This window comes from Erythrolamprus reginae, chromosome 3, assembly GCF_031021105.1.
Source record: "Erythrolamprus reginae isolate rEryReg1 chromosome 3, rEryReg1.hap1, whole genome shotgun sequence".
Classification (NCBI taxonomy): Eukaryota; Metazoa; Chordata; class Lepidosauria; order Squamata; family Dipsadidae; genus Erythrolamprus; species Erythrolamprus reginae.
In genome coordinates this window covers 34,868,119-34,892,570 of record NC_091952.1, presented here as the reverse complement: position 1 = coordinate 34,892,570, position 24,452 = coordinate 34,868,119, and the positions used below count along the sequence as shown (strand labels likewise).

Here is a 24,452-nt window from a genome sequence, read left to right as displayed (position 1 = left end):
CACTGGTGCGCTTAAGCACGCCCCTTAAAGCAAAGGTCTTCAAACATGGCAACTTTTAAGACTTGTGGCCTTTTTTTTTTTGGTGGCTGGAGAATTCTGGGAGTTGAAGTTCACAAGTCTTAAAGTTGTCAAGTTTGAAGTTTGGACTCGCAACGTCTTAAAGTTTGGGCTTGAGAAACTCTTCTAAGAAGAAGCGGAACCGCCGATGCGCGCGCGGGTTTAATTCTGGTCTCCATGGTGATTCGTCTCGGCAACGGAACACTTCTTTAGAAGCCTTTGTTTCGAGTCGGAGAAAAGACGGGGAGGGACCTGACTGGCGGCAAGCTTTTTCCCCCCTAGCACCATGGAGGCAACCGGAGGGGTGTTCCCGTTCCGCGACGTCCGCTGGGATCCCGACCCGATGCTGGAAGCTCACCCGGCGGTGCGGTCGCCGGCTCCGGTTCCTCTGGTGCTGGATAACGGTTCTTTTCAGATGCGTTTGGGCTGGGCCTGCCCGGAAGCCGCGGTGCCCGGCGAGCCCTTGCTCCAGTTCCGCTCCTTAGTTGCTCGAAGTCGGGGAGCTCGCGGCGGCGCTGGCCCAGAGACTCAGGTGGGCAACGATCTGGGCAGCCCCGAACCCCTCCGATGGCTCCTCCGCTCGCCTTTCGACCGCAACGTGCCCGTTCAGATGGAGCTGCAGGAGCACCTCTTCGATCACGGCTTCCAGCGCCTGGGCGTGTCCTCGCAGGTAAGGAAAGCAGAAGTTGGCGTTGCCGGTTGGAACTCTTGGATCTTCTTCACCGGCGACAGTTGAGAAGCTTTCAACCTAGTAAAGGAAATGGATTCAGTGGTAACAATTTGTACCAAAGTCCACACTGGGGCTCAACAATTTTTTCTGCGTGGGGAGCAAGCATTGCTTCCCTAACTGCTGTTCAGTTGAATTCATACCGCAGTGACTATAAATCCAGTAACGGGGTAGACAAAGTTGCCTCTTCTATGATATGTGGACTTCAACACCCAGACTTCCTGAGCTAGTATGACTGCCTGAAGAATTATGGGAGTTGAAGTCTATAAGTCATAGAAGAGCCAACTTTGCCTACCCCTGTGTAACACATCAATTAGTGACTATTTCTCAGCAGCTTTAGAGATTTCTACTAACCTATAAATGCTACCTCACATTTGTAAATAATAAAATTGGACCCAGTATCTGGGCTGTAAACCCCATTGGATGTCATTTAAAGAGGTTCATGCTGTTGGTTACCCCATTTTCTTGTCATCCAGATATGGTTATCCTCAGTAATGGGCAGCCAAAATTTTTACTGCCACACAGAAAAGATGGAGGAGGAAATGGGCACCCTGCAACTCCTGCCAGTGCTGGTCTCCCTGCCTCTCCAGGAAGAGGAGAAGGATGGAAGCGGGGGATAGTCAGCTGGAGCTGGGCACACAGCTTCATTTCCGCCTGTGGAACTGCGTTCCACCCCATCCTGCCTGCTGCCCACGCCTGGTTAGCCTACAATAAAAGCTGGTTGAACACAAAATGCTATCAGAATTAAACAAATCATGCCAAGCATATAATTTGGTTCCATGCTCTGAATCAGGGGAGCTTTTCCCAATTGCAGATTGCTGTGCTATCCTCCATCTTGCTTTATTGCTTACCAACTTAACAGAATCTGCAAATCTGGTGGCAGGTTGTTTAAATATCCTATCCATTTATCAGGACCCACGAAGAGAGGTCATCTTTATGCAAGACTTGCTTACTTTAACTCAGTGCTTCTCAATTATTTTCTGTTAGACCCCCCCCCCCTTCCAGGAAGAAGTAAAGATTTCGCGCCCCGCCCCCAAGCTCTCCAATCTGGGCCCCAAAGGAATTTTAGTGTTGATATTTATTATTTTACTTATTATAAGCTGCAAGCAAACAGTTGGCTTGGGAAGACTGCTCTCCCCGCTTACCAGGGAGTAAGTCACTCTAAACTCAGTGAGCCTGTTTTGAATTAGGCAGGCATAGGCTACAATGGTTAGGGCCCTCTTTTGACACAGAGCCAGGCCAGCTTAATCAAGCTGATGTTTTAGGGTTGCTGGCCCATAAGCGGGCACCCACAGCGAATAGTGTGGAAGGAAACTTGAGGATGCCGTTTGAAGCTTTCGCCCAGCTGCAGAAGATGATGCTCCTTGTCCAGCAGCAGGTTCGCACACACCATTAATGGCTACCGCAGTGCACGCCAAGAACAACAAGAACCCACACAGCCGCCCCGCCCTGCCTGGCGCTTTGTCTTCCAGGCTTGGAGCAGCATGCAACTGGGAAAACACTCCCCATCTGGGAGAATCAATCGAGAGGGACCACACATGTTCCCTGGGGTCACGCGCTCCCCTTCTGGCATCGCCCCACTATTTGAGAAGGACTGGGTTAGATCAATAAGTGTCCTTTATCTATCAAACAAGCAAACAAAACCAGTGGTCTTCCAAACAAATTGGGAGAGGGTACTATAAGGCTTTTCTTTAGGGATATGGGATGTGTAGATAGCAAAATACATAGAAATACAGAATTGGACTCTGCCCTACAGATGTTTGTTCAAGATATAAATGACTAGTGCATTATGTATTAGATATGTTCACCACCTTGAATTATATATTAAAAAGGAGGCATAAAAGCATAACTATCTTATTAAAGCCTGTATGGAGCATCTTTTGCATATTTGGGGCACATGTTACATTTACAAGGATTAAATGAAAAATAATGCCCCATCTCCAAAATTTCAGTTTAAATAGGACATTTTAATAAATGCAATAGTAATAGATAATATTTGTGAGCCGCCACGAGTTTGCGGAGAGGGGCGGCATATAAATCCAATAAATCTAATCTAATAAATAATAAAAATAAATAATTCTTGAAATGAGCCAGTGGTTTAATGGTTAATGTGCCAGACTAGAAAGCAGGAGACCATGAGTTAAAGTCCTGCGTTAGCTATCAAGGTCATTTAGGTAACTTTGAGCCAATCACTTCTTGTGGATAAAATAGGGGGAAAGCGCTGGATATGTTAATTGTTTTTAGATATTTGTAAAAATAATAAAGGTGGGATACAAATACATAATAAATGAACTCTTTTGTAACCTCCATATACTTTTCCACACAATCACCACCATTTGCCGCGCACTTTCAGGAACAATGGACAAGCTTCTTAAAAGTATCGTTGAAGAACTCCATGCTGATCGCCCTTTTCTATCTCTTCATTTGAGTCAAACATCTGTGAGACATCCTATTTACCAGAGGTGGATTCTAACTTATTTCGCGCACATGCGCAGTAAACATTTTTTTTAAAAAATGTCAAAATAAAATGGCGACGCATGCACAGTGCTGGAAACTCAGGTTCTGTAAATGCACAGAAGAAAAAAAAATCTGGGAACCCCCCCCCCCCAAAAAAGAAAAAACCCACCAAAATATGGCAGCGCCCAAGGACCGGCACTGACCGAACTGGTTCCATGACATCACCAGCGGTTTGCTACCAATTCAGGTGAACTGGGAGGAATCCACCTCTGCTGTTTACCAATATTATTCTTTCTATTTTCCAAAAAGGTGAAAGTTGCATGGGACCAAATCTGGACTGGCAACTGGTATTAAACAGAGAGATCAACTTTGCAGTTATTATTCCTATCTTTTTATAGTTGGCCAATTCAAGCAGTGAACATACCCTACCATTCTTGCCTTCTATTTCTCACAACAACAACCCTGTGGGTATATTGGGATAAAAAATTGTGATTAGCTGAAAGTCTCCTAGATTTTAGGCCAGCACCTTAGTCATCACATACATGGCTCTTGAATGGCTTTTGGAGTGTGAGATCTGGCATTGTGAAACGTTCTTGTGCTTTTGAATTGTTGTTTCAATGTGTTAGGTGTTGCAATGTACAGCACTCCAAGTTGATAGTGGTGCCAGCTTCAGCATGTGAATAATGCCATCTATATTCCAGAGACCTGTACCTGACTTTTCCTGCTACAACCTGGATTTTATATTTTCACTCTCAAAGATAAAACTTTATGATGATTTCCCAGAAAAGAACATCTTATTTCTGGTCATAATAATAGGCTCATGTTGTTGTAACAGCACAGGTGTTACCTTCTGAAGAAATTTCTTACTTTTATTTTCATAACATGACAATTGCTGACAGCTGTTGAAAGTTTCAAGGTTGCTGTCAGCATATAAAAAAATCCTCTTGCATGAACTTTCCGGTATTGAAAAACATCTAGAATGTGTGACACGTTACTGAAAAATGCCAAACTTGACAACAATTTGTCTTTGGGTGATTCATCAGCTGCCCTTAATTAGTTCATCAATATTTCTCATTTATAACAGGATGGTTGCTGCCACAGATTGTCCACTATATTTTTGGTCACATAAATCAGCTCTTCACCCTCTTTACAATTTTTTCTCCAGTGATACATAATACTGATGCTTATAATACCATAAACAACTTGCGTTCATTGTTGAACATCATTTGGAGGGACTCTACCAGCAGTCAAAAATTGAATCAGGGCATTGCTTAAAGTGCAGTGATCATTTCTGTCTCATGAACAGCAGCAATACAGTCTTTTCTCACATATCACACACACACACACCCGCAACTGAAATGAAAGAAGAGATGCTAACGAATGTATCAGAGCTTTGGTACCAGTGGTAGGTTGCTCCCGGTTCAGCCCAGTTCTGCAAACTGGGGGTGGTGGCAAGAAACTCTGCCCACCCACTGTGCACAGGAGCGAACAAGTGAACTGGTAGCGACGTGGTTTAGAACCCACTACTGTTCTGTACACCAGTCTGGTCATCTTTTGGCAACATATAACATTGGAGTCATTTGTTTTCATTCAGTTCTTGTCTTACAGGCTTGGTCTGCAAAAATCAGGTAATTATTAGATGGTGTCAAATACTTGGTATGGTCTGCAAGATTAGAATGGGTAACCCTGGCATCACTATTAAATTATATAAAACAAAAAATATATTTTGGAAGTGCTTTGCACCTAAGAGAAGGGAGAAGGAATGATAGCACAAATTATGTGGAAGATGCCAGATTGTCAGTCCTTGGTGTTAGACACTTGCAAATCATAAAAATGCTTTTTCCCTTTTGGTATATATTAAATATTTTTACAAAGAGCCCAAGTGCAAGTTATCCTAGCACTTGAACTCTCAGATCCATATTATTTTGTAAAAAGTAAAAGTGGGACCTGAGCCTTAGGCAAAGAACGTGCTCTCAAAAGAATTGGAAGGAGATGAGAATTATATTATGCATGCATTTCCCCTGGTGATTAAATTAATGGAAACAAAAAAATGTCCAGTTTGCAAAATTGCTTTCTACATGGCTAATCTGCAGAGTAAATTAGTCAGTCCAGATCCTTTGTATGGAAAAGTTCAATTATGAAACCTTGCTATTTCCAAGAAAGAGTACATTATCCAAGTATCAGAACAGCATAATTCTTGTTTTGTAAGTGTTGCACATTTTATAGGCACTTAAGCTTTTTTAGTGAAGGGTAAAGAGAATCTGTGGTATGCAGACTATGCTTCTAGAAAAGTCCTTCTGTGTTCATTAATGCACATATACATATTTTAGTTTGCATACATGTGGAAGAACACATGGTACTTATCAAAGATACATGTGTTGGGGTATGTCCTTACATGTAAAATTAAACTTTTAAGTGCTCTATTTGTAGGAATTTGTAATAAACATCAGTGACCTCAATATGGTGATATATGCATCATGAAATCTGATGTACATAGGCCCGTCATGTCATTTGATGAAGTTACAATGTAGATGTCATCATTTTATCTCCCTTCGCTGTCCCTATTTATGAGTATAGCTACATTGATCTTCATAAACTGTCTTGTTGCGGATTCACACATAGTCACTTCTTCTCTTAATTTTGTTCTAGGGCTGTATTGACCATCCAATTGTGATAACAGAGGCTGTCTGCAACCCTCTCTATTCAAGGCAAATGATGTCAGAGCTCCTATTTGAATGTTACCAGGTTCCAAAGGTTTCTTATGGTGTGGACAGCTTGTACAGTTTCTATCATAACAAAAGGCAAGGCTGGCCTTGCAGTGGACTCATAGTTTCTTCTGGATATCAGTGTACTCATATTTTACCGGTCTTAGATGGCAGGTGAGCTATTTCTTGTTTACCAGTAGAATGTTATTTTTCAAAAATTATTCTCTCTCTCTCTCTCTCTCTCTCTCTCTCTCTCTCTCTCTCTCTCTCTCTCTCTCTCTCTCTCTCTCTCTCTCTCTCTCTGTGTGTGTGTGTGTGTGTATACAATTTAAACTTCTGAATTTTTTGTCCTCCTGAATTCTTTCACTGATTTTTGATGCTTTTCATTATTGTATTCCTCATTGGGACCTGGATGCACACATTTGGGTGTAAGATCATTTCTATAGGAAGTATGGAAGGCTGTGTTTTTGGAATCTTTACTTAGATCATCTGCACCAGATTTTGAGATAGGGTTTGTCTTTTTTGATATACAGTATACAAGTGAAACTCAAAAAATTAGAATAGCATACATTCATTTATTTCAGAATAATGCAGCTTAAAACATGAAATGCGATATATGAGAGAGACTCATTACATGCAAAGCAAGATAGTTCAAGCTGTGATTTGTCATAATTGTGATGATTATGAGGTGCAGCTCATGAAAACCCCAAATCCACCATCTCAGAAAATTAGTATATTGCATGCAATCAATAAAACAAGGATTGTACATAGAACAATATCGAACCTCTGAAAAGTATAAGCATGCATATGTATTTGGTACTTGCTTTAGGTCCCTTTTGTAGCAATTACTGCCTCAATGCGGTGTGGCATGGAAGCTATCAGCCTATGGCACTGCTGAGGTGTTATGGAAGACCAGAATGCTTCAGTAGTGGCCTTCAGCTCTTCTGCATTGTTCAATCTCATATCTCTCATCTTTCCCTTAGCAATGCCCCATAGATTCTCTATGGGGTTCAGGTCAGGCGAGTTTACTAGCCAATCAAGCACAGTAATCCCACGATCATTAAACCAGGTTTTGGTGCTTTTGGCAGTATGGGCAGGTGCCAGGTCCACCTGGAAAATGAAGTCAGCATCCCCATAAAGGTCGTCTGGGGAAGAAAGCATGAAATTCTCTAGGCCAGTGTTTCCCAACCTTGGCAACTTGAAGATATCTGGACTTTAACTCCCAGCATTCCCCAGCCAGCATTCGCTGGTTGGGGAATTCTGGGAGTTGAAGTCCAAATATCTTCAGGTTGCTAAGGTTGGGAAACACTGCTCTAGGCAGACAGCTGCATTGACCCTGGACTTAATGAAGCACAATAGACCAACATCAGCAGATGATATGGCTCCCCAAATCAACACATACCATGGAAACTTCACACTGGACTTCAAGTATCTTGCAGTGTGTGCCTCTCCATTTTTCTTCCATACTCTGAGTCCTTGGTTTCCAAATGAGATGCAAACATTTCCAGAGACTATAAGATGGGCTATCTACTTCCTCCCTGCCTCCCCTTCTTTCTCAGGTTTCCTGGCAACTGTGAGGCAGCACAAGATGGCCAGATTCACTTCAGAGTTGACACATAGCATATGTAATCACTCTGAGGTGAAACAGGCAGCAAACTAATTTAATAAATAAAATAAATAAACATTGATGTCCACGCACTAAAAGTGGTGCTGAGAATGAGTTTTTTGAAAGAGAACTTCAGGAGTTAGGTAAAATGTGTGGTGTAATACTCTACAAGCTTTAAATCATCCAAATTATTCTAGTGCTGCAAATTCCCCAAATGCAGGCAGGGAAAGCCAGCATGTTTTATTTTGTGTACTTGGCGGGAATGTGGTACCTTTGACTCCAGAAGTAAAGTGCTGTGTGACATTGTCCTTGGACAATTGTTGCTATTCCCCAATCTGCATGATCCTACTAACATAAATTGGAAGAATGTGCCGGCAAGTTAAAACAATGGTTCTTTTTCATCTCATTTCCAGGAAGTAATGGAAAAACCCTAGACAGATCTCTGTGAGCTATTTAGGTTTAATGAAAAACGAGCAACCTTAAATATGTGCCAGATAAGATTGAAATCTGCATGTTAGTGAATGTTTTTATCTCAGTGGAACTATATAACTAAAGGGCCAGTATTTGGAGCTCTCCTGTAATTAGTGACTTTATTTGCAATATATTCTGTTAAACATTATAATGTTTTCTATGGTTTTGCCTCTGTGTATTGTATAATGTAGCTATTGAAGTTTATTGAACTTTTATTGAATACTAATTGAATAATTATTATTGAACTTTTATTAAATAAATGTAGCCACTGGATTTTATTGAACAGTGTTTAGAGTAAGTGATCTCTCGATTAGCGCGGGGGTTACGTTCCAAGACCTCCCGCGCTAATCGATTTCCGCGTTATAGTGGTGCGAAAGTAAAAAACACCATCTACGCATGCGCACCAATTTTTTCATGGCCGCACATGCGCAGATGGTGGAGTTTGCGTGTGGGCGGCGGGGAAGACCAAGGGAAGGTTCCTTCAGCCGCCCAACAGCTGATCTGCTCCGCAGCGCGGAAGCAGCGAGGAGCCGAAGATGGGGTAAAGGCAAAGGGGAAACCCCATCTTCGGCTCCTCGCTGCTGCCGCGCTGCGAAGCGGATCAGGTGTTGGGCGGCTGAAGGAACCTTCCCTTGGTCTTCCCGCCGCCCAGGCAAAGGGGAAACCCCAAGATCGCTTGCCGCTTGCCGTATTGCAGCTTGGAGCCTTGCTTCGCCTCCTTCGCTGCAATACGGCAAGCGGCAAGCGATCTTGGGGTTTCCCCTTTGCCTGGGCGGCGCTGGGGCCATGCGGAGCCGCTCATCTAGGGGGGCGTGAACCGGCAAGGTGCCCTCCGCTCTCTCTCTTTCTCTCCCTGTTACCGGTGTGGTATAAGAGAGAGAAAGAAAGAGAAAGGAGGGCGACTTGCCAGTCCACGCCCCCCTGGATGAGCGGCCCCGCGTGGCCCCAGCGCCGGACTCCGCCGTTGCCTCCGCCCTTGTTCGGCTCTGCAGCTGAGAGGCCACGTCCACCCCCTCGGTGTCCCCGGCACCCAGCGTCCCCACGCCGCCTCCACCTCCCGGTAATGCGCCCGACCTCTGCCTCTCTCTTTCTCTCTCATATACCACGCCGGCAACAGGGAGAGAAAGAGAGAGAGAACTAGCGCGGACTTATAGAAACATAGAAACATAGAAACATAGAAGATTGATTATTATTTTGATTATTTTATTATTAATTATTTTTTAATTAATATTTTTTGAAAAACCGCGTTGCAGCGTTTCGCGCTAATCGAGACCGTGCTAATCGAGGGATCACTGTATAACCACCATGTGATTTTGGAGGTTTGCAATATCTTTATTTAAATAATACTGTGCTTATTTAGTTATTTAGTTTGTATGTTCATGATGTTCAAGCTTAATTTTAATCATCTATTGTGCTAAAAATCTCAGATGGTACAAAATACGACAGTTAAAAATATTTAGAAGAAACTAATTTTCATTCTTCTTACACAGGCTGCTTATCGTTTTTCTGGCTCACCCAATTTAATGCCCTGCCAGAGGGTGAGAACCAAATCAATCCTTTTTCTTAGATTTCTTAAAACTCTTGGAATAAATATGTTTTTTTGTTATTCAATTGGATTTTGTCTCTGGGATAATTTTTACTTTAAACATAATTCAGTTTTTGTGATTAGGATATTTTTACTGTATTTAATTATTTCTGTATGTACAAGTAATGAAGATTAAGAGTTTCCACTACATGAATGAAAACCAACCAATATTGATTATAATATTGACTGTGGATATGAGATAAAATGTTACTTGAAAATTTTATAGAACTTGGGTTCTGATAGAGAGAATGAAACTGTTCTGTGGAGCTTAATTTATCCTCCATTTGTATGAAATGTTAGGTTAGATGCACGAAACTGTAAGCGCATAAATCTTGGAGGATACCAGGCGGCTCTTTATCTCCAACGTCTCCTGCAATTGAAATATCCAGGGCATTTTGCTGCCATCACGCTTAGCCGTGTGGAAGAAATACTTCATGAACACAGCTATATTGCAGAAGATTATAAAGAAGGTAAGGCATTGCTGTCAACAGTTATCATGCAGCTTTATTTCCTTTTTGTCATCTAATTTTGTAAAACAGAGCATTTGGCACTCTTAAAAAACAGTGAATTTTGTATTATTAATAAGATAGGGAAGTATATAAAAATGCTTTGACCTTGCTTGCAAATCTGTAATAATTACATAAGTTCTAATAAGGCATTAGAACATATGTAATTATTACAGCAACCAAAAATACAATGTTTTAGTTTAGTTCCAACAAACAGTAGTTTAGTAGCACTAGTTTTTCACAAAAAGCCAATATCCTCTTAATCAAAAGAAGATAGAAATGTGTTACAATCAAGAGTTTCCTGAACTGAATGGGAGAACACAGTTGGTTTTGGTTTGAGTTGCGTTCCACTAAAGGACCAGGCTAGCATGCTGTGTAAATCAGCCACAGTGGCTCATTTCAAAAAACACAGTTATATAAATGATATCTTAATATAAATGCAGCCAATGTATTTCCAGTGAATAGGATGGAATAAACATAGCCTTATCTAAAGAATATAAATCTATTGACATGCTTTGATTTCATATATCTGGAATTATAGGAACAAACATTGTATATGGTTTTTCTATCCAGGAAGTTCAGCAAACAGGGTGTAGCAGCTAAATACATATTCTTGGTTAAGTCAACAAATGTATTTAGAGTGAATAAAGAGATGAAAAATGAGATCAATGGAAAATTGTGTTTGCATTGTAAAAATAGATACCAATATAGTGCATGTTGTTCTATGTTGTTGAGATTTTATATTTTATGAGTAAGCAGAAAGCCAAATGACTAATATAGGGATTGGATAGATTGCTTATTTTTCTATTTTTCTTTAATATGTATCATGAATGATTTGATATTCTCTTATATTGTAAGATATACAATATGAAAAATTGTAAACTGCCAAGAGCCTTTCTCATAATTAAAATACTTTCGCGTCCTCAAGGATCGCGAAAGGGCTATTTCGCTAGTTTTCAACCCGGAAGTAAACTCCACCATCTGCGCATGCGTGCCCTTCCACGCATGCGTAGATGGTGGAGTTTCCCCGCCGGGCAGAGGCTTCCCTGGGTCTTCCCCCTCTTGCCCCGGTAAGACCCCAGCGGCGGTGGGCTGGAGTGCGAGCTTGGGGCAGCCTAGCTCCGCTTCCCAGCTGGGAAGCGGAGCCGGCAACAGCGTGGGCGGGCGGCGCGCACGAGCTTGGGGCAGCCTAGCTCCGCTTCCCAGCTGGGAAGCGGAGCCGGCAACAGCGTGGGCGGGCGGGCGGCGCGCGCGAGCTTGGGGCAGCCTAGCTCCGCTTCCCAGCTGGGAAGCGGAGCCGGCAACAGCGTGGGCGGGCGCGCGGCGCGCGCGAGCTTGGGGCAGCCTAGCTCCGCTTCCCAGCTGGGAAGCGGAGCCGGCAACAGCGTGGGCGGGCGGGCGGCGCGCGCGAGCTTGGGGCAGCCTAGCTCCGCTTCCCAGCTGGGAAGCGGAGCCGGCAACAGCGTGGGCGGGCGGGCGGCGCGCGCGAGCTTGGGGCAGCCTAGCTCCGCTTCCCAGCTGGGAAGCGGAGCCGGCAACAGCATGGGCGGGCGGGCGGCGCGCGCGAGCTTGGGGCAGCCTAGCTCCGCTTCCCAGCTGGGAAGCGGAGCTAGGGTTTCCCCAAGCGCGCGCGCACCCCAGGTGCGAGCAACGGGGTGGGCGGGCGAAGGGCGGGCGGCAGTGGAAGTAAAAACACCATCTGCGCACGCGCAGATGGTGTTTTTACTTCCGCACCGCTACTTCGCGAAAAATCGATCATCGCTTGGGGTCCTGGAACGGAACCCTCGCGATGATCGAGGGTTCACTGTATATATAATTACAGTGCATAACATTGTTTAGATCCAAATAATGTAATTAGAATTTTTTAAATTTCCCAGGACATTTGAATAGGAGTTTATTGATCAAAAATTAATACTATGGTTTTTCTGAACAAAAACCATTATTGTGATTTGAACAGAGATGCAAAAATGGCGATCACCTGAATACTATGAGAACAATGTGCATAAGATGCAGCTGCCTTTTTCAAATAAGCTCCTCGGGAGTACCGTCACGTCTGAGGAGAAGATAGAACGACGGCAGCAACAACTTCGACGGCTTCAGGAACTTAATGCTCGCCGTCGAGAAGAAAAGCTTCAGTTGGATCAAGAGAGACTGGACAGGCTTCTCTACGTTCAAGTAATTCTGTGCAGTTTTATTTTTATAGTTTTATTTTGAGGGAAGTGAAAAATGAGAAGTTGGGGGAGGTTTATTCTTGGAATTGTATTCTCAGTGAAATATTTTTTCTCAGAGGGTCATTTTCATATTATTCAAATGAAGGAATTAAAGATGTTAATAACCAGCAAATAACAAGTCGCTTATTTAGGAATCAATTTGCTTCTCTTTTACAAACAGCAGATGTAATTTTCTGCAGGAATTCCCTTAGTCATAATGGAAAATAGGCCATGAAGGCTAGTGATTTTGTAGCAGGTTAGCAGTAAAAGTAGATTCTTATCAACACTTCCTTTTGTAGGAACTGCTAGAAGATGGCCAGATGGATCAATTTCACAAAGCTTTGATGGAATTGAACATGGACTCTGCTGAAGAACTGCAGTCTTATATCCACAAGCTTAGTTTGGCCATTGAGCAAACTAAGCAGAAAATCCTCCAGGCAGAAGTTAGCGTTGAAGTGGATGTTGTGGACAGCAAGCCAGAGGTATCATACATGGGAATCAATATTTGGGAAACAGTTTCAAGACTTTGTTCTCTTGTTGTACTGCAACTTCACACAAGCGTGCATATTTCTCTCTCCTACTGCTCTTCGTTTTGACATCCTTAATTCTGTCCTTAAGTCATTTGCAGCAGGACAAAATGATGATACTCAATAACATTTTCTTGATAATCAAATGTATTCCAATAGGCTTAGAGTGTTTTATTTTTGGCGGGGGTGGGGGGGAGCCTCTGGGAAAATTGCAAGGAGGGAAATGTCCATCCTTAAAATAACCAACCAAAAAGAAATCCATGAAGATTGAACTGACTTAGAATGCAGGCTGGAAGAATATAAGCAATACAAGTTAAAACGTTCACGTTTTCTAATCCCACTTCCTTGCAGCCCTATCTATTTACACAACTTGGTTTTAGCATTCTTGAGAAAAACTGATTTATTCATTCACAGATTAAATAATGCATAGTTTAAGGCCAAAGGGTCAGAAGATAAAGACTGTTTAAGTTGGAAGCATGACAAGTTTCTCTAAAAAGCTTAGGACACTGAAACAGGTGCAAATTAGGTCATTGAAGTAATGATTGAGGAAATGGGAACAAAGTAGGTACATATATGCTCTACTAGTTCTGAGATATTTAGTTCAGTAAGTATACTTAGCAGAATTACCATCACTGAAGTTTTTGAAATTATCTGTATATATACAAGGATTCTTGCTAGACTTAGAATCATGCAATTGCTTGAACTATTGTGTCCAATCATGGCAAAAGGAGTAGAACAAAGTAGGAAGTGGCCATGAGCATAAATGTCTGAGGATATTCATGGATAGCAAACAGCTTTGTAGGCTTCATTATGAGCTTTTGTTTTTTATAGTAGCTAAATTCTTTTTTTATTATTGCTATATAGGTTTGTGTCCTTGAACATTTTCCTTAAATGTGAAGGAAATAAGATTTACTGAATTTGGAAGTTTAAGAATGTTTAGATTGGTTTGGTTAATTGATTATAGCACCTTTTAGAACATAACATATTCATCCTACCTTATGTGTTTTGTTTTTCTTAAAATAACTTATATTTTTTTTTTCTTCCAAGATTCCTGACCTTGATCCATTGGGCAGTGAACAATCTATGGAAGATGTAGAAAGTGTGAATGATTTTGAGCCTTTATTTGCTGAGGACCAACCTGAAGTTGAAAAACCAGTTACTACAGTACAGGTTTGTTTTTAAGTAGACACAATCTCAAATTCAGATAAGTGTTTGCTTATTTTCTTTCTGAAACCCAGTCTTCCAAACCCGTTAGGTTGGAAAAGATGGGTGGTATATAAGTTGAAGAGAGAGAGAAAGAGGAAGCAGGGAGGAGGGAAAGGTAATGTTGGATGGATTTTTTTTTCTTCATAGTAAAGTTGAAACTATCATAATCTAAAACTGTAGAATTGACAAACTGAGAATGTGTTTGGTAAGAAATACTTCATGGCTTATGAAAATCCTATTATTACAAAACTTAAATTTCAGTTCTGTATGCTGAAAATAAATTTTATTAAACTCTATGAAATTTTCTTCAAATAAACTTCAGTATGATCCACCCAAAAATCTAATAATGACAACAATAAGAAGAACTGCAGTTCGTGGGTAAATAGGCTATGATTCCAGGGTTGTAAGTAGCTTCTGAATCTCATATTTAGAGATACCACAGCCATTTCTGATCACTGCCAGAAATTGATATATTCAAAGTCTATGTTATAGCTCTCACATAAACCTATCAGCCTTCTTCATTTTACATTCCATCCACTGTGATTCTCGGCAGCCTTAAAAGCTAAGGGCATTTTCTGATCTTTTAAAGTTTGTCTGCCTTTATTTCTGGTTATATATATACAGTATGCCAAGACCTTCATATACAAGAAATATTTATATGATGGTTATATCTAATTTTCTAGTTATGTGAATACCTTATAGTGGCTTAGAATTAAAGTAGTGGAAATGTTCATATGGTAAAGTTTCCCAATTTTTCTTTACAACAAATTATTTCAGTCATTTTATTAAACTACACAACTCAGAAACAAGCCTGCAACATGGTTTATCGTATCAATGCCTTGCAAAGTAGATCAAAGAGATGAACCATAACACCATCATTATCACAACAGGTGAACCATCTTGTACTAAAAGGGAAATTTGAATCTTTTGATAGGACCCAAAACCAAATAACAATCCAAATTTCTTAATGCTGTCTAATTATAAGCACGGTTAAAATGCTAATGAAGTTTGGGCAATTTATTATCTTGTGTAGAAGCCCTAGTTTCAGCTACTTATTTCTACAGTACTACAATAGACATTTTAAAATACCATTTTTTTCCTGAAAATATAGAAACAATGAGAAAAAAAGAGGAACACAGCATGCGGGGGAAATACAGAAGGAAGTAAATGCAGGCCTGGCTTTTCAGAACATCCCAAATGACTAGATAGAAAGCCACAGAAGGGAACAGTTCTTGAAGAGAAACAAGCAGCTCAGTGCAGTGCAGTGGGTTGTGCTTTCTCAAAATGTTTTTGTCATCAGGTGGAATGGCTATGAACTGTATTAAAAAAATCTGATCCGTGTGATGAAAGATGATAAAATACATTGGAGTTTGAGCAATCAAAATTTAAACTCTGATAAGGTGATTTGAGAAAAGACAAGGCAGGGGTGCCAAACTCAATTTCATTGAGGACCACATCAGAGTTGTGTTTGATCTTGGGCCAGGGGGGCGGTATGTCCAGGTAGGCGTGTCCAGCTCAATATCAATCATGTCTTGGGTAGTGACCTGGGTGGCCTCCCCAGGCTATGTTTTGGGCTGGGACAGCAGCCTTCAGCACTCTGCCAGTGAATAATGGATGTGGCCCCCTGAGCTCTGTTTTTGCTGGCAGAGGCATTGCGGGCTGGTCCTTTGCTGTTTCCAGGGCAGCCCTGTAGGTCAGATCTAAGCACCCGATTCGACTTGTGGGCCTTCAGTTTGACATCCCTGTTCTAAAACATTGGTCTCCTGAATCTTCATGTCTTTACAGCCCGTGTTTAATCTGGCAGAGTATCATCAGCTCTTTCTTGGCACAGAGAGAATCCGAGTTCCTGAAATTGTCTTTCAGCCATCCCTAATAGGAGAAGAACAGGCTGGGATAGCAGAAACCATGCAGCTTGTCCTGGACAGGTAAAATTATAGACTTCCTGAATTCCTAACTTAAATTGATGCTTTTATATGTTCTCAGCGTTCACAGAAAGATGCTTTGAATGATACAGTGAGTTAACAGGTGGTCAACTAGCTTTGGTTCCATGTGTTGTGCAAATTGCATTCATTCAGTAAATCATGGTTCAATTAATCATGGATTATAAATTAGAAAATAAGTGTGGTATTCATTTATTTGTCTTTAGATTATACTGAAAATCTGGCAGAGTATCTATTTTTTAAATAAATACTATTTATTTTTTTAATACTACTTTTTAAATAAGAGAAGAAGGTTTGCATTTGCAGGTTCTGAGAAAGCTGGGTTACACATTTAGCAGAGCATTGATAATATATGCTTTGTAAACTACTCTTAGCATAACATGGAGCATATTTCCAAGAAGATATATAAGAGTAGTATAGAACTATATACTTGACACTTTCGGTGACACTCTGCTTTTGTGTAACTTTAGAAAATACGGTTTAATGTGTCTCTGTCATAGCAATCGTGTTTTAAAATTGTACTAGACTGGATTAATGCCACATGAAAAAATGAGACATATCACAACCTCAGGCACAGAATTCTTTCAAGTAAGGAAATCAGAAGAATGGGGTTGAATGGAGTTGAAACTGAAGTGTGTTATTACATTTATAGTTATTAGTTGACATTGTAGCTGAAGAAGAAAGAAAGAAATTACTTTAGAGAAGCTTTTATAATCTGGGAAGATTTTATAAATCAGGAAAAAATAAAATTAAAAAAATGAATCTTTGTTTTTAAAAAATAGCTGTAGCACTAAAGTTGAAAAGCAATATTTGTTGTAAACATGAGATGAAGTATGCTTTTTTTCTGGGATCTTTCAGCTGCTGCATAGAATAGACACTTAGATCCTAAGGTCTGATTACTATAAGGAGGTGATGTAAGGGTGCCATGATACATCCTTACATGTTCTTCGGTGCCTTTTTTATCTTTGATTTCTAACCTTTATGCACACTTCACAGCTTTATATTCTGGAAATCCTTGTTGTTTAAGCTAATCTGGGTGCCCTTTAACTTCCTGAACTTTTAGCAATAATTATTTTGTTGTTGGTTTGTTGGTTGGTTGGTTTGTTTATTTCAACTTCTATGCTGCCCAATACCAAAGGACTTAGGGCAGCTTACAACAATATAAAATACACAACAATAAAAAGAAGTCAAATATACAATCTAATGCAATAAAACCCTAATTAAAACCCCTAGTTAAACTATCTAGTCAGCATGCATATGCACCATTCATACAATTTGGCTATGATAGTTGTTAATTCATGGCCCCCAGCCCTGTTGGCAAAGCCAGGTCTTCGTGGCCTTACAGAAGACCAGTAGGGTGGGAGCAGTATGGACATTGGGTGGGGGAGTTGATTCCATAGCGCCGGGGCGGCAATGGCCCCGCCAACCGGCATTGCTTAGTTGATGGGACCTGGAGGAGGCCAACTTTATGTGCTCTTATTGGTCTCTGGGAGGTATGCGGCAAGGGACGCTCCCGTAAATAGTCTGGCCCTGAGCCATGTAGGGTTTTATAGGTAATAACCAACATCTTGAATTGGGCCTGGAGACTAATAGGAAGCCATTGCAGGTTGCGGAGCGTAGGTGTTATACCAAGGTACACCCATGACAGCTCGTGCGGCTACAATTTGGAGTCTCTGAACACTCTTCAAAGATATCCCCATGTACAGCGTGTTGCAATAATCAAGACGGGAGGTGATGGGGGCCTGAGTGAATGTGCGCAGAGCCTCCTGGTCCAGGTAGGGCCGCAACTGGTAAACCAGGTGAACCTGGGCAAAGGCCCCCCTGGCCACAGCCGAGTGGTCGTGATCATGGCTCAGCTGTGGATCCAGGTGGACACCCAAGTTGCGGACCCTATCTGAGGGGGGTCAATGTTTCTCCCCCCACAACAATGGATGGGCAGATCGAATAGTCCTCAGGAGGAAATGCCCACAGCCATTTGGTCTTGTCTGGGTTGAGCTTGAGCCTGTTGGCCACCATCCAGACCCTTACAGCCTCCAGGCACCGACACATCACATCCACCGCTTCACTGAATTGGCAAGGGGTAGAGATGTATAACTGAGTATCATCAGCGTACTGATGATACCTCACCCCATGCTGTCAGATTATCTCACCCAGCAGCTTCATGTAAATGTTAAATAGTAATCACATGGGCTTCACATAAAAGCCTGAAAAACCTATGGTTACAGAGGGCGGTTTAGCTTGTACTGATTTGTACTGTCAGGGGAAAGAGAATTAAGTTATTGCTTCTACATTGGTAGATGTAGTCTCCGGAGAGAGGTGGCATACAAATCTAAATAATAATAATAATAATAATAATAATAATAATATTCCTGTGTCAATTTCAGATGAAAAAAAGCCGTAAATGTTTTAATAACAGGGCTGGTTTTTGTTTCTTTTTTAAGATATTCTAAAGATCAACAGGAAAATCTTGTCCAGAATGTATTCCTCACTGGTGGAAATGTGATTTACCCTGGAATGAAAGCTAGAATCCAGAAAGAATTGCTTGAAATGAGGCCATTCCAATCATCTTTTCAGGTAGAGTATTGTCTTTGCCAATTGAAAAGGAAAATTCACAAGTTTTATATCATGAAATATTCTGTGTTCCATCATCAGGTTATATTCAGATTTTGTGTGCTATTTATTGTTGTACATACTCCTGGTCAGTTGGAGGAGGATGAAGAAATTGAGGACTCTGATACAGATAGAGTTTATGAATTAGTGGTGGGCCCGGGGTTACAGGTAGTAGAACAGGTGGGAGGCCAGCCACAGGATGTGGCTATGAGTCCAGAATCTAGCGAGGAGGAATCAGACGTTCGCTGGGTCAATCCTAAATTCAGAAGGGTCCAAAAACGTAAGGAACAGGAAGAAGATATTAAGGGGAGGAATGTGTTAAATACTGGAGTGATGTATTTGGTATGTCAGGGGATCAGTGGAGAAGAAAGGTGGAGTTTCAATGTTGTAGGGCTAAAATGAAAGGTATTTCGTTCAGCTCCCAAGCAAGCAAATGCATTCTGTGTTATTTTACAGTCATTTCTGCTGTTTTTGAATCATGCTGTAAGTACATAAATCTTGTTAAACAGAGAAGGCGGGGAGGAATGTATGAGAAATGCAATTAAGAAAGATAACGGGAGGAAGAGGAATGTGCTAGTATGAACTGTATTTTGAATACGGAAGGGAAGAGAAATAAAGATGGTCTTTGTTTATGAAATACTGCATTTAGTAAGAGTTATTTGTAATAGCTAAAGTTCTACCAGAAACCAGAACATTTATCGAGGACAACAATGAAGATGCAGGTAGGGAAGAGATGAAGGTGGACTGGTGCAATAGAAGTATCCTGGTTCTAAATGTTAATAAAGCAAAGGAGATGAATCATAGATGTTAGAAGGAGTTGGCATAATCGTACCCCGCTCAGTATCAAGGATGCAGCTGTGGAGGTGATCAACAGTATTTATTTGGGGGTGCAGATAACTAACAATCTGAATTGGACTCTCCACACATCACCCGTAGTGAAGCGTGCAAACCACCATCTGCATCTCCTGCACTGTATGAGGAGGACACATCTTTCTCCTTCTATCCTGGTCACTTTTTAGAGGCACAATTGAGAATGTTTTACAAAACTGAAGCAGCAGTGCCTCAGATAGAAGATCCATATATTTTCTATCTGAGAGTGGTAAGGATCATCAAGGTTATAGGAAGCTCGCTTCCTGTCATTCAGGATACTGCTTATAAGTGCTATGTGCTTAGAGCTCAAAGCATTGTTAGAGACCCCACAAACCCACTTTATGCTCTGTTTCTGTTGCTCCCCTCTGGGATGAAGTTTCGAAGTATTTCTAGCAGGATTACCAGATTCTGTAACAGCTTTGTTCCCTATGCCATCCCTCTGGTAAACTCAAAAGATTTGTTTCTCTCACTTTGTACATGTATACATCTAAACTAAACTGTTGTTTCACAGTTTCATGTAATACTGTGTTTCTCTAAAAAGAAGGCCAGGTCTTATTTATTTTATTTATTTATTTATTTATTCGATTTTTATGCCGCCCTTCTCCTTAGACTCAGGGTGGCCTACAACATGTTAGCAATAGCACTTTTTAACAGAGCCAGCATATTGCCCCCACAATCTGGGTCCTCATTTTACCCACCTCGGAAGGATGGAAGGATGAATCAACCTTGAGCCGGTGATGAGATTTGAATCACTGACTTTCAGATCTACAGTCAGCTTCAGTGACCTGCAGTACAGCACTCTACCTGCTGCGCCACCCCGGCTCTTATTTTCTTGACCCCCGGAAAAATGGTAGGCCTTCTTTTTGGAGGGTTCCTTGTGGCGGTGGCACCGACAGCTCCGCCCAGCAGGGTTAGGGTTCAATCCAGAGCTCTGTTATCGGCTGCAGATGCATTCTGGCAGGCATCTAATACCGAAATGGAGGCCATGACAATGCATGTGAGTGGCGGCAAGTGGCCGCAGAAGAAGGCGAGGCAGGTGTTGAGGTGTGTGAGGTCTGTTACATAGGGCAGCAACAGCCCCCCCTCCACCATCCCCCGCCTAGCTTATTTTTTACTTGTGGGCCTCGCCCCATCCCAGGGTGGGGTAGAGTCTTAATTAGGGCTAATTTTGTGGGTGGGGTTTAATTTTAATCGCATGCACTCAAAAGCATGGTAGGGCTCCTTTTCAAGGTGGGTTGTCTTTTTGGATGAACAAAGTATATGTGGGTATATGCATCATTTTGTATTTATTTTGTCATGTTTATGTAGTGTGTATTAGAAATGGAGACCCTTTGAGAACTGTATGCAATGAGATTTCATTTTAATATATGTTGATTAGTATACACTCAAAGTGACAATAAAGCTTTTCTAAGTCTAAGCGATCGATCTCGCCAAGATGTTACTCCAGGCTGCTATTAATGCAATTAGTGGGAGTATGCTTTCTAAAAGCATTCAGTTGACTACTTGAGGAAATAGATAGACCTTTGATTTTATCCAACAAGATTATTTTATTTTCAGGAGGTTTGAAAATACTTGATTTTAAATATATCCTACTTTCCTATTTATCAGTGTGTATATATAACAAGTGACAAGTACACAAATAATAAAAATGCAATCGTATAAATGATAGAACATTAAAATCAAAACCTGTTATATTTGCAGGAACATAAGCACATATTTCAGAAGGAAAAATTTCCATTCCATAAAAATTCCATAAGAGGGGAGTCCCATAGTCCCCTCCCTAGGATAGTGAAGACCAAAGAATTCGTAAACAGCCGTTCTCATGAGAACCTCTCTATCCCTTCCAAGAACCTGCTTCCCTTAAGAAGCAGGCATTTCGTGCAAGAAAATACAATTCTTGAAATAGTTTTGCTTTATAAACTGTCTCTATGGTGTGATATTCTTCTTGCCATGCAGGTGCACCTTGCTTCTAATCCTGTTCTCGATTCATGGTATGGAGCTCGGGACTGGGCACTGGAGTACATGAACCGTGAAGAAGGCTGGATAACTCGAAAAGATTACGAAGAGAAAGGTGGAGAATACCTTAAGGAACACTGCGCTTCCAACGTCTATGTCCCTATCCGTCTCCCAAAGCAAGCTCCACGGACTGCCGAAACGTCAGCATCAACTAAAGTGCCAGGGACTGCCACAAACAGCATCCCTGAACAAACGTGATAGACATATTATTTTTGGACAAAGGTTGTTGCTTTCCAGAACTACAAGACAGTCTACAGAATTTGATGTGCATTTCAAAGATATGTATTGGGCATCTCAGTCCAGGTATTTCCATATCGTAAAAAAGCAGCTATACTTTTTCTTTTTCCTATGGCAGAAAACATTGAGTGTCCTATGTTTGTGGTTGCCATGGGGAAAGAAGGACTCCAGTACATCAATTCTTGGTGCTTATTAGCCTAATTGAATCAAACATATAATGCATTTTATATTAATAAATTGTTGCCAAGGCTGCTGGTAACATGAATTTCTTGTCCTGGGTTTATTTCATTTCATTGCTAATATGTCAGCATAATAATTTCCAGAGGGAAAGTAACAACTGAGTTTCAGGAAAAATAAAGTATTCTCAAAGAATACACATGTACTGTATATGTGTAATGAAAAGTGCAGCACTGGCAATGTTAGTCCAGAAGAGGGAGCATTATCCAAAGAAAAGTGATGTTTAGGAAGAACCTAACCTTATCAAAATTACAGTTTTCATGGATGTGAAATGGTACAAATGTCTAGATATATTTTTTAACATATAGGAGATTTTTAGTGAATTGGCATCATAGTGAATCATAATAAAAAGCAGTTAAATAATGTGATTGTAAGCTTCAGTTATGGCATCATTCAACAAAAAAAGACAAACAAAAACCAATAAATTGAATCCAGTTGTACTGTGTTTTCAAATCCCAGCATGTCCAGCCAAAGGTATGACTTTGATTAAAGAAAGATTGAGCAAATAATGGATCTGAATGTAGACTAATTATTTATAGATTGATTATGTACTCTTTTTTACATTAAAAAGCCATTGTTGTTGGGGGTTTTTTAAATTTGCCATGTTGGATTTCTTCTAATCTACTGGAACCTAAGCATCACTTTTTCAAATAAGATTCATAGTTATAGCTTGTTGAAAAAGTGTAAATTTAGCACCTTTAGAGAAGGAACACAATAGGGATACAAGTCAAATTATGATCCAATAATTAAAAGAAGAATTCTATCTATTAAAAACAGTTATAAGGTTTTGCTTATTTAAAATGCTGTTATGATTACTTTAGAATTTATTCTAACTTGTTCTAACGTGACTATATGCTGTATTTACTAGTTTTTCCTCTAAATAGCAGTTTCAGTTTAGATCTTTGATAATACAGTCAGGGAGACCCAAAAGTTTTGCTTTTTATCTCTTCGTTTACTTTAGTTTAGTTTAGTTTAGCTTAGCTTATCTTAGCTTAGGATGGGTTAGGGTAGAATGGAGTGGAGTGGAATGGAATAGAATAGAATAGAATTCTTTATTGGCCAAGTCTGACACACAAGGAATTTGTCGATGCTCTCAGTGTATATAAAAGAAAGGATACAGCACTTAATGATTATCATAGGGGTCAAATAAGCAATCAGGAAACAATCAATATTAATAGAATATGAATAGAAATCTTAAGGTGCAAGCAGCATTGTCATACAGTCATAAATGGGAGGAGATGTGATTTTAGATACTGGTATCTAAAAGTGAATTCAGTACTGAGAAGAAAGATAATGGCTTTTTTAATTCTATGTATTTAATTTATTATTAATTTGCCTTTATTAGTTTTATAAACATACCTAATACACACTTTCTTCCTATTTTCCCCAGAACAACCACCTTTGAGATAAGTTGGATTGAGAGAATGTGATTAGCCCAAAGTCATAGTACAGATTTTCATGCCTAAGGCAGGACTAGAAGTTACAGTCTCCTGGTTTCTAACCTGCTATCTCGACCACTAAACTAAGTTCCTGAGTTGACAATGCTTTGATTAATAAAATTTATTTATTTATTTTATTATTAATTAGATTTGTATGCTGCCCCTCTCCGAAGACTGCTCTGTGGCAGCTGTATTACTGTTGTATCTGTCTCTGACAATACACCATTTGTATTTTCACTGTTTTCCAAAGTAAACATTAATAATTCTGGGTCTATTCAGGTTTTGTATGTCCACATAGTTGTGAAAGATTCGTAATGATGAGGAATGTAAATTCTTACATTCTGCAGATTTTGCTTGCATAAGTTCTGTCTTGTCACACTGGTGTCACCTAGAAACCCGATTTAAAAATATCCTAACCTTCCTTAATATTTACGTAGGCATATTGAAGAAAGGTGAGAAATGTCAATTTAAAAAATGCAACTGACTTCACATGTTTTCTGTATTCCAAATTTAACGATTAGTTATCTTAAAATAATGATTTTTTTTGTTACATTCATTCTGGAGGTGGCCTGAAGAGAAAAAATTTAGAGAATAAATTGCAGTACGTATGCAGTAGAGAGAGTTTTATAATTAGAGAATCAATTTTATTCTTATAAAATGCACTTATAATTCTACAATTATAAACATAGTGGCAGCAGTCAGATATGAAATAAGGTATACTGTATTACAAGAGCTATGAAAGTTTCAAAAGGGTGGAAAAACTACCCCAGCAATTTTTGGCATGTGCTAGCTATCTTCCATAGAAGTATTGCCTTCCTAATCTTCCATGGCAGTGGTCCCTAACCTTGGCAACTTTAAAACTTGTGGACTTCAACTTCAAGTCTAAAAAATTGCCAAGTTTGAAGACCTCTGTCCCATGGAATCCTGCAATAAAAACCTCATAGTCTACTGGAACCGGATTATATCTTGATTTTATAATGCAAACCAGGAATAATTAGTTTTGATCATTTTTATCTTGCCCTCTACCTTGGCAAGATTTTTAATAG

The 24,452-nt window shown here is 40.4% G+C and overlaps 1 protein-coding gene across 1 annotated transcript; it reads left to right on the top strand.

Annotated features, from left to right (window-relative positions):
• Positions 1-103: 103 nt before the first annotated feature.
• On the top strand, positions 104-21,995 carry ACTR5 (actin related protein 5). The gene is made up of 9 exons (XM_070744757.1): positions 104-727; positions 5,891-6,120; positions 9,909-10,078; positions 12,072-12,289; positions 12,624-12,806; positions 13,899-14,021; positions 15,843-15,982; positions 18,439-18,571; positions 21,434-21,995. The coding sequence occupies exons 1-9, from the start codon at positions 344-346 to the stop codon at positions 21,689-21,691; spliced, it is 1,839 nt and encodes a 612-aa protein (XP_070600858.1). The 5' UTR covers positions 104-343; the 3' UTR covers positions 21,692-21,995.
• The last annotated feature ends 2,457 nt before the right edge of the window (positions 21,996-24,452 follow it).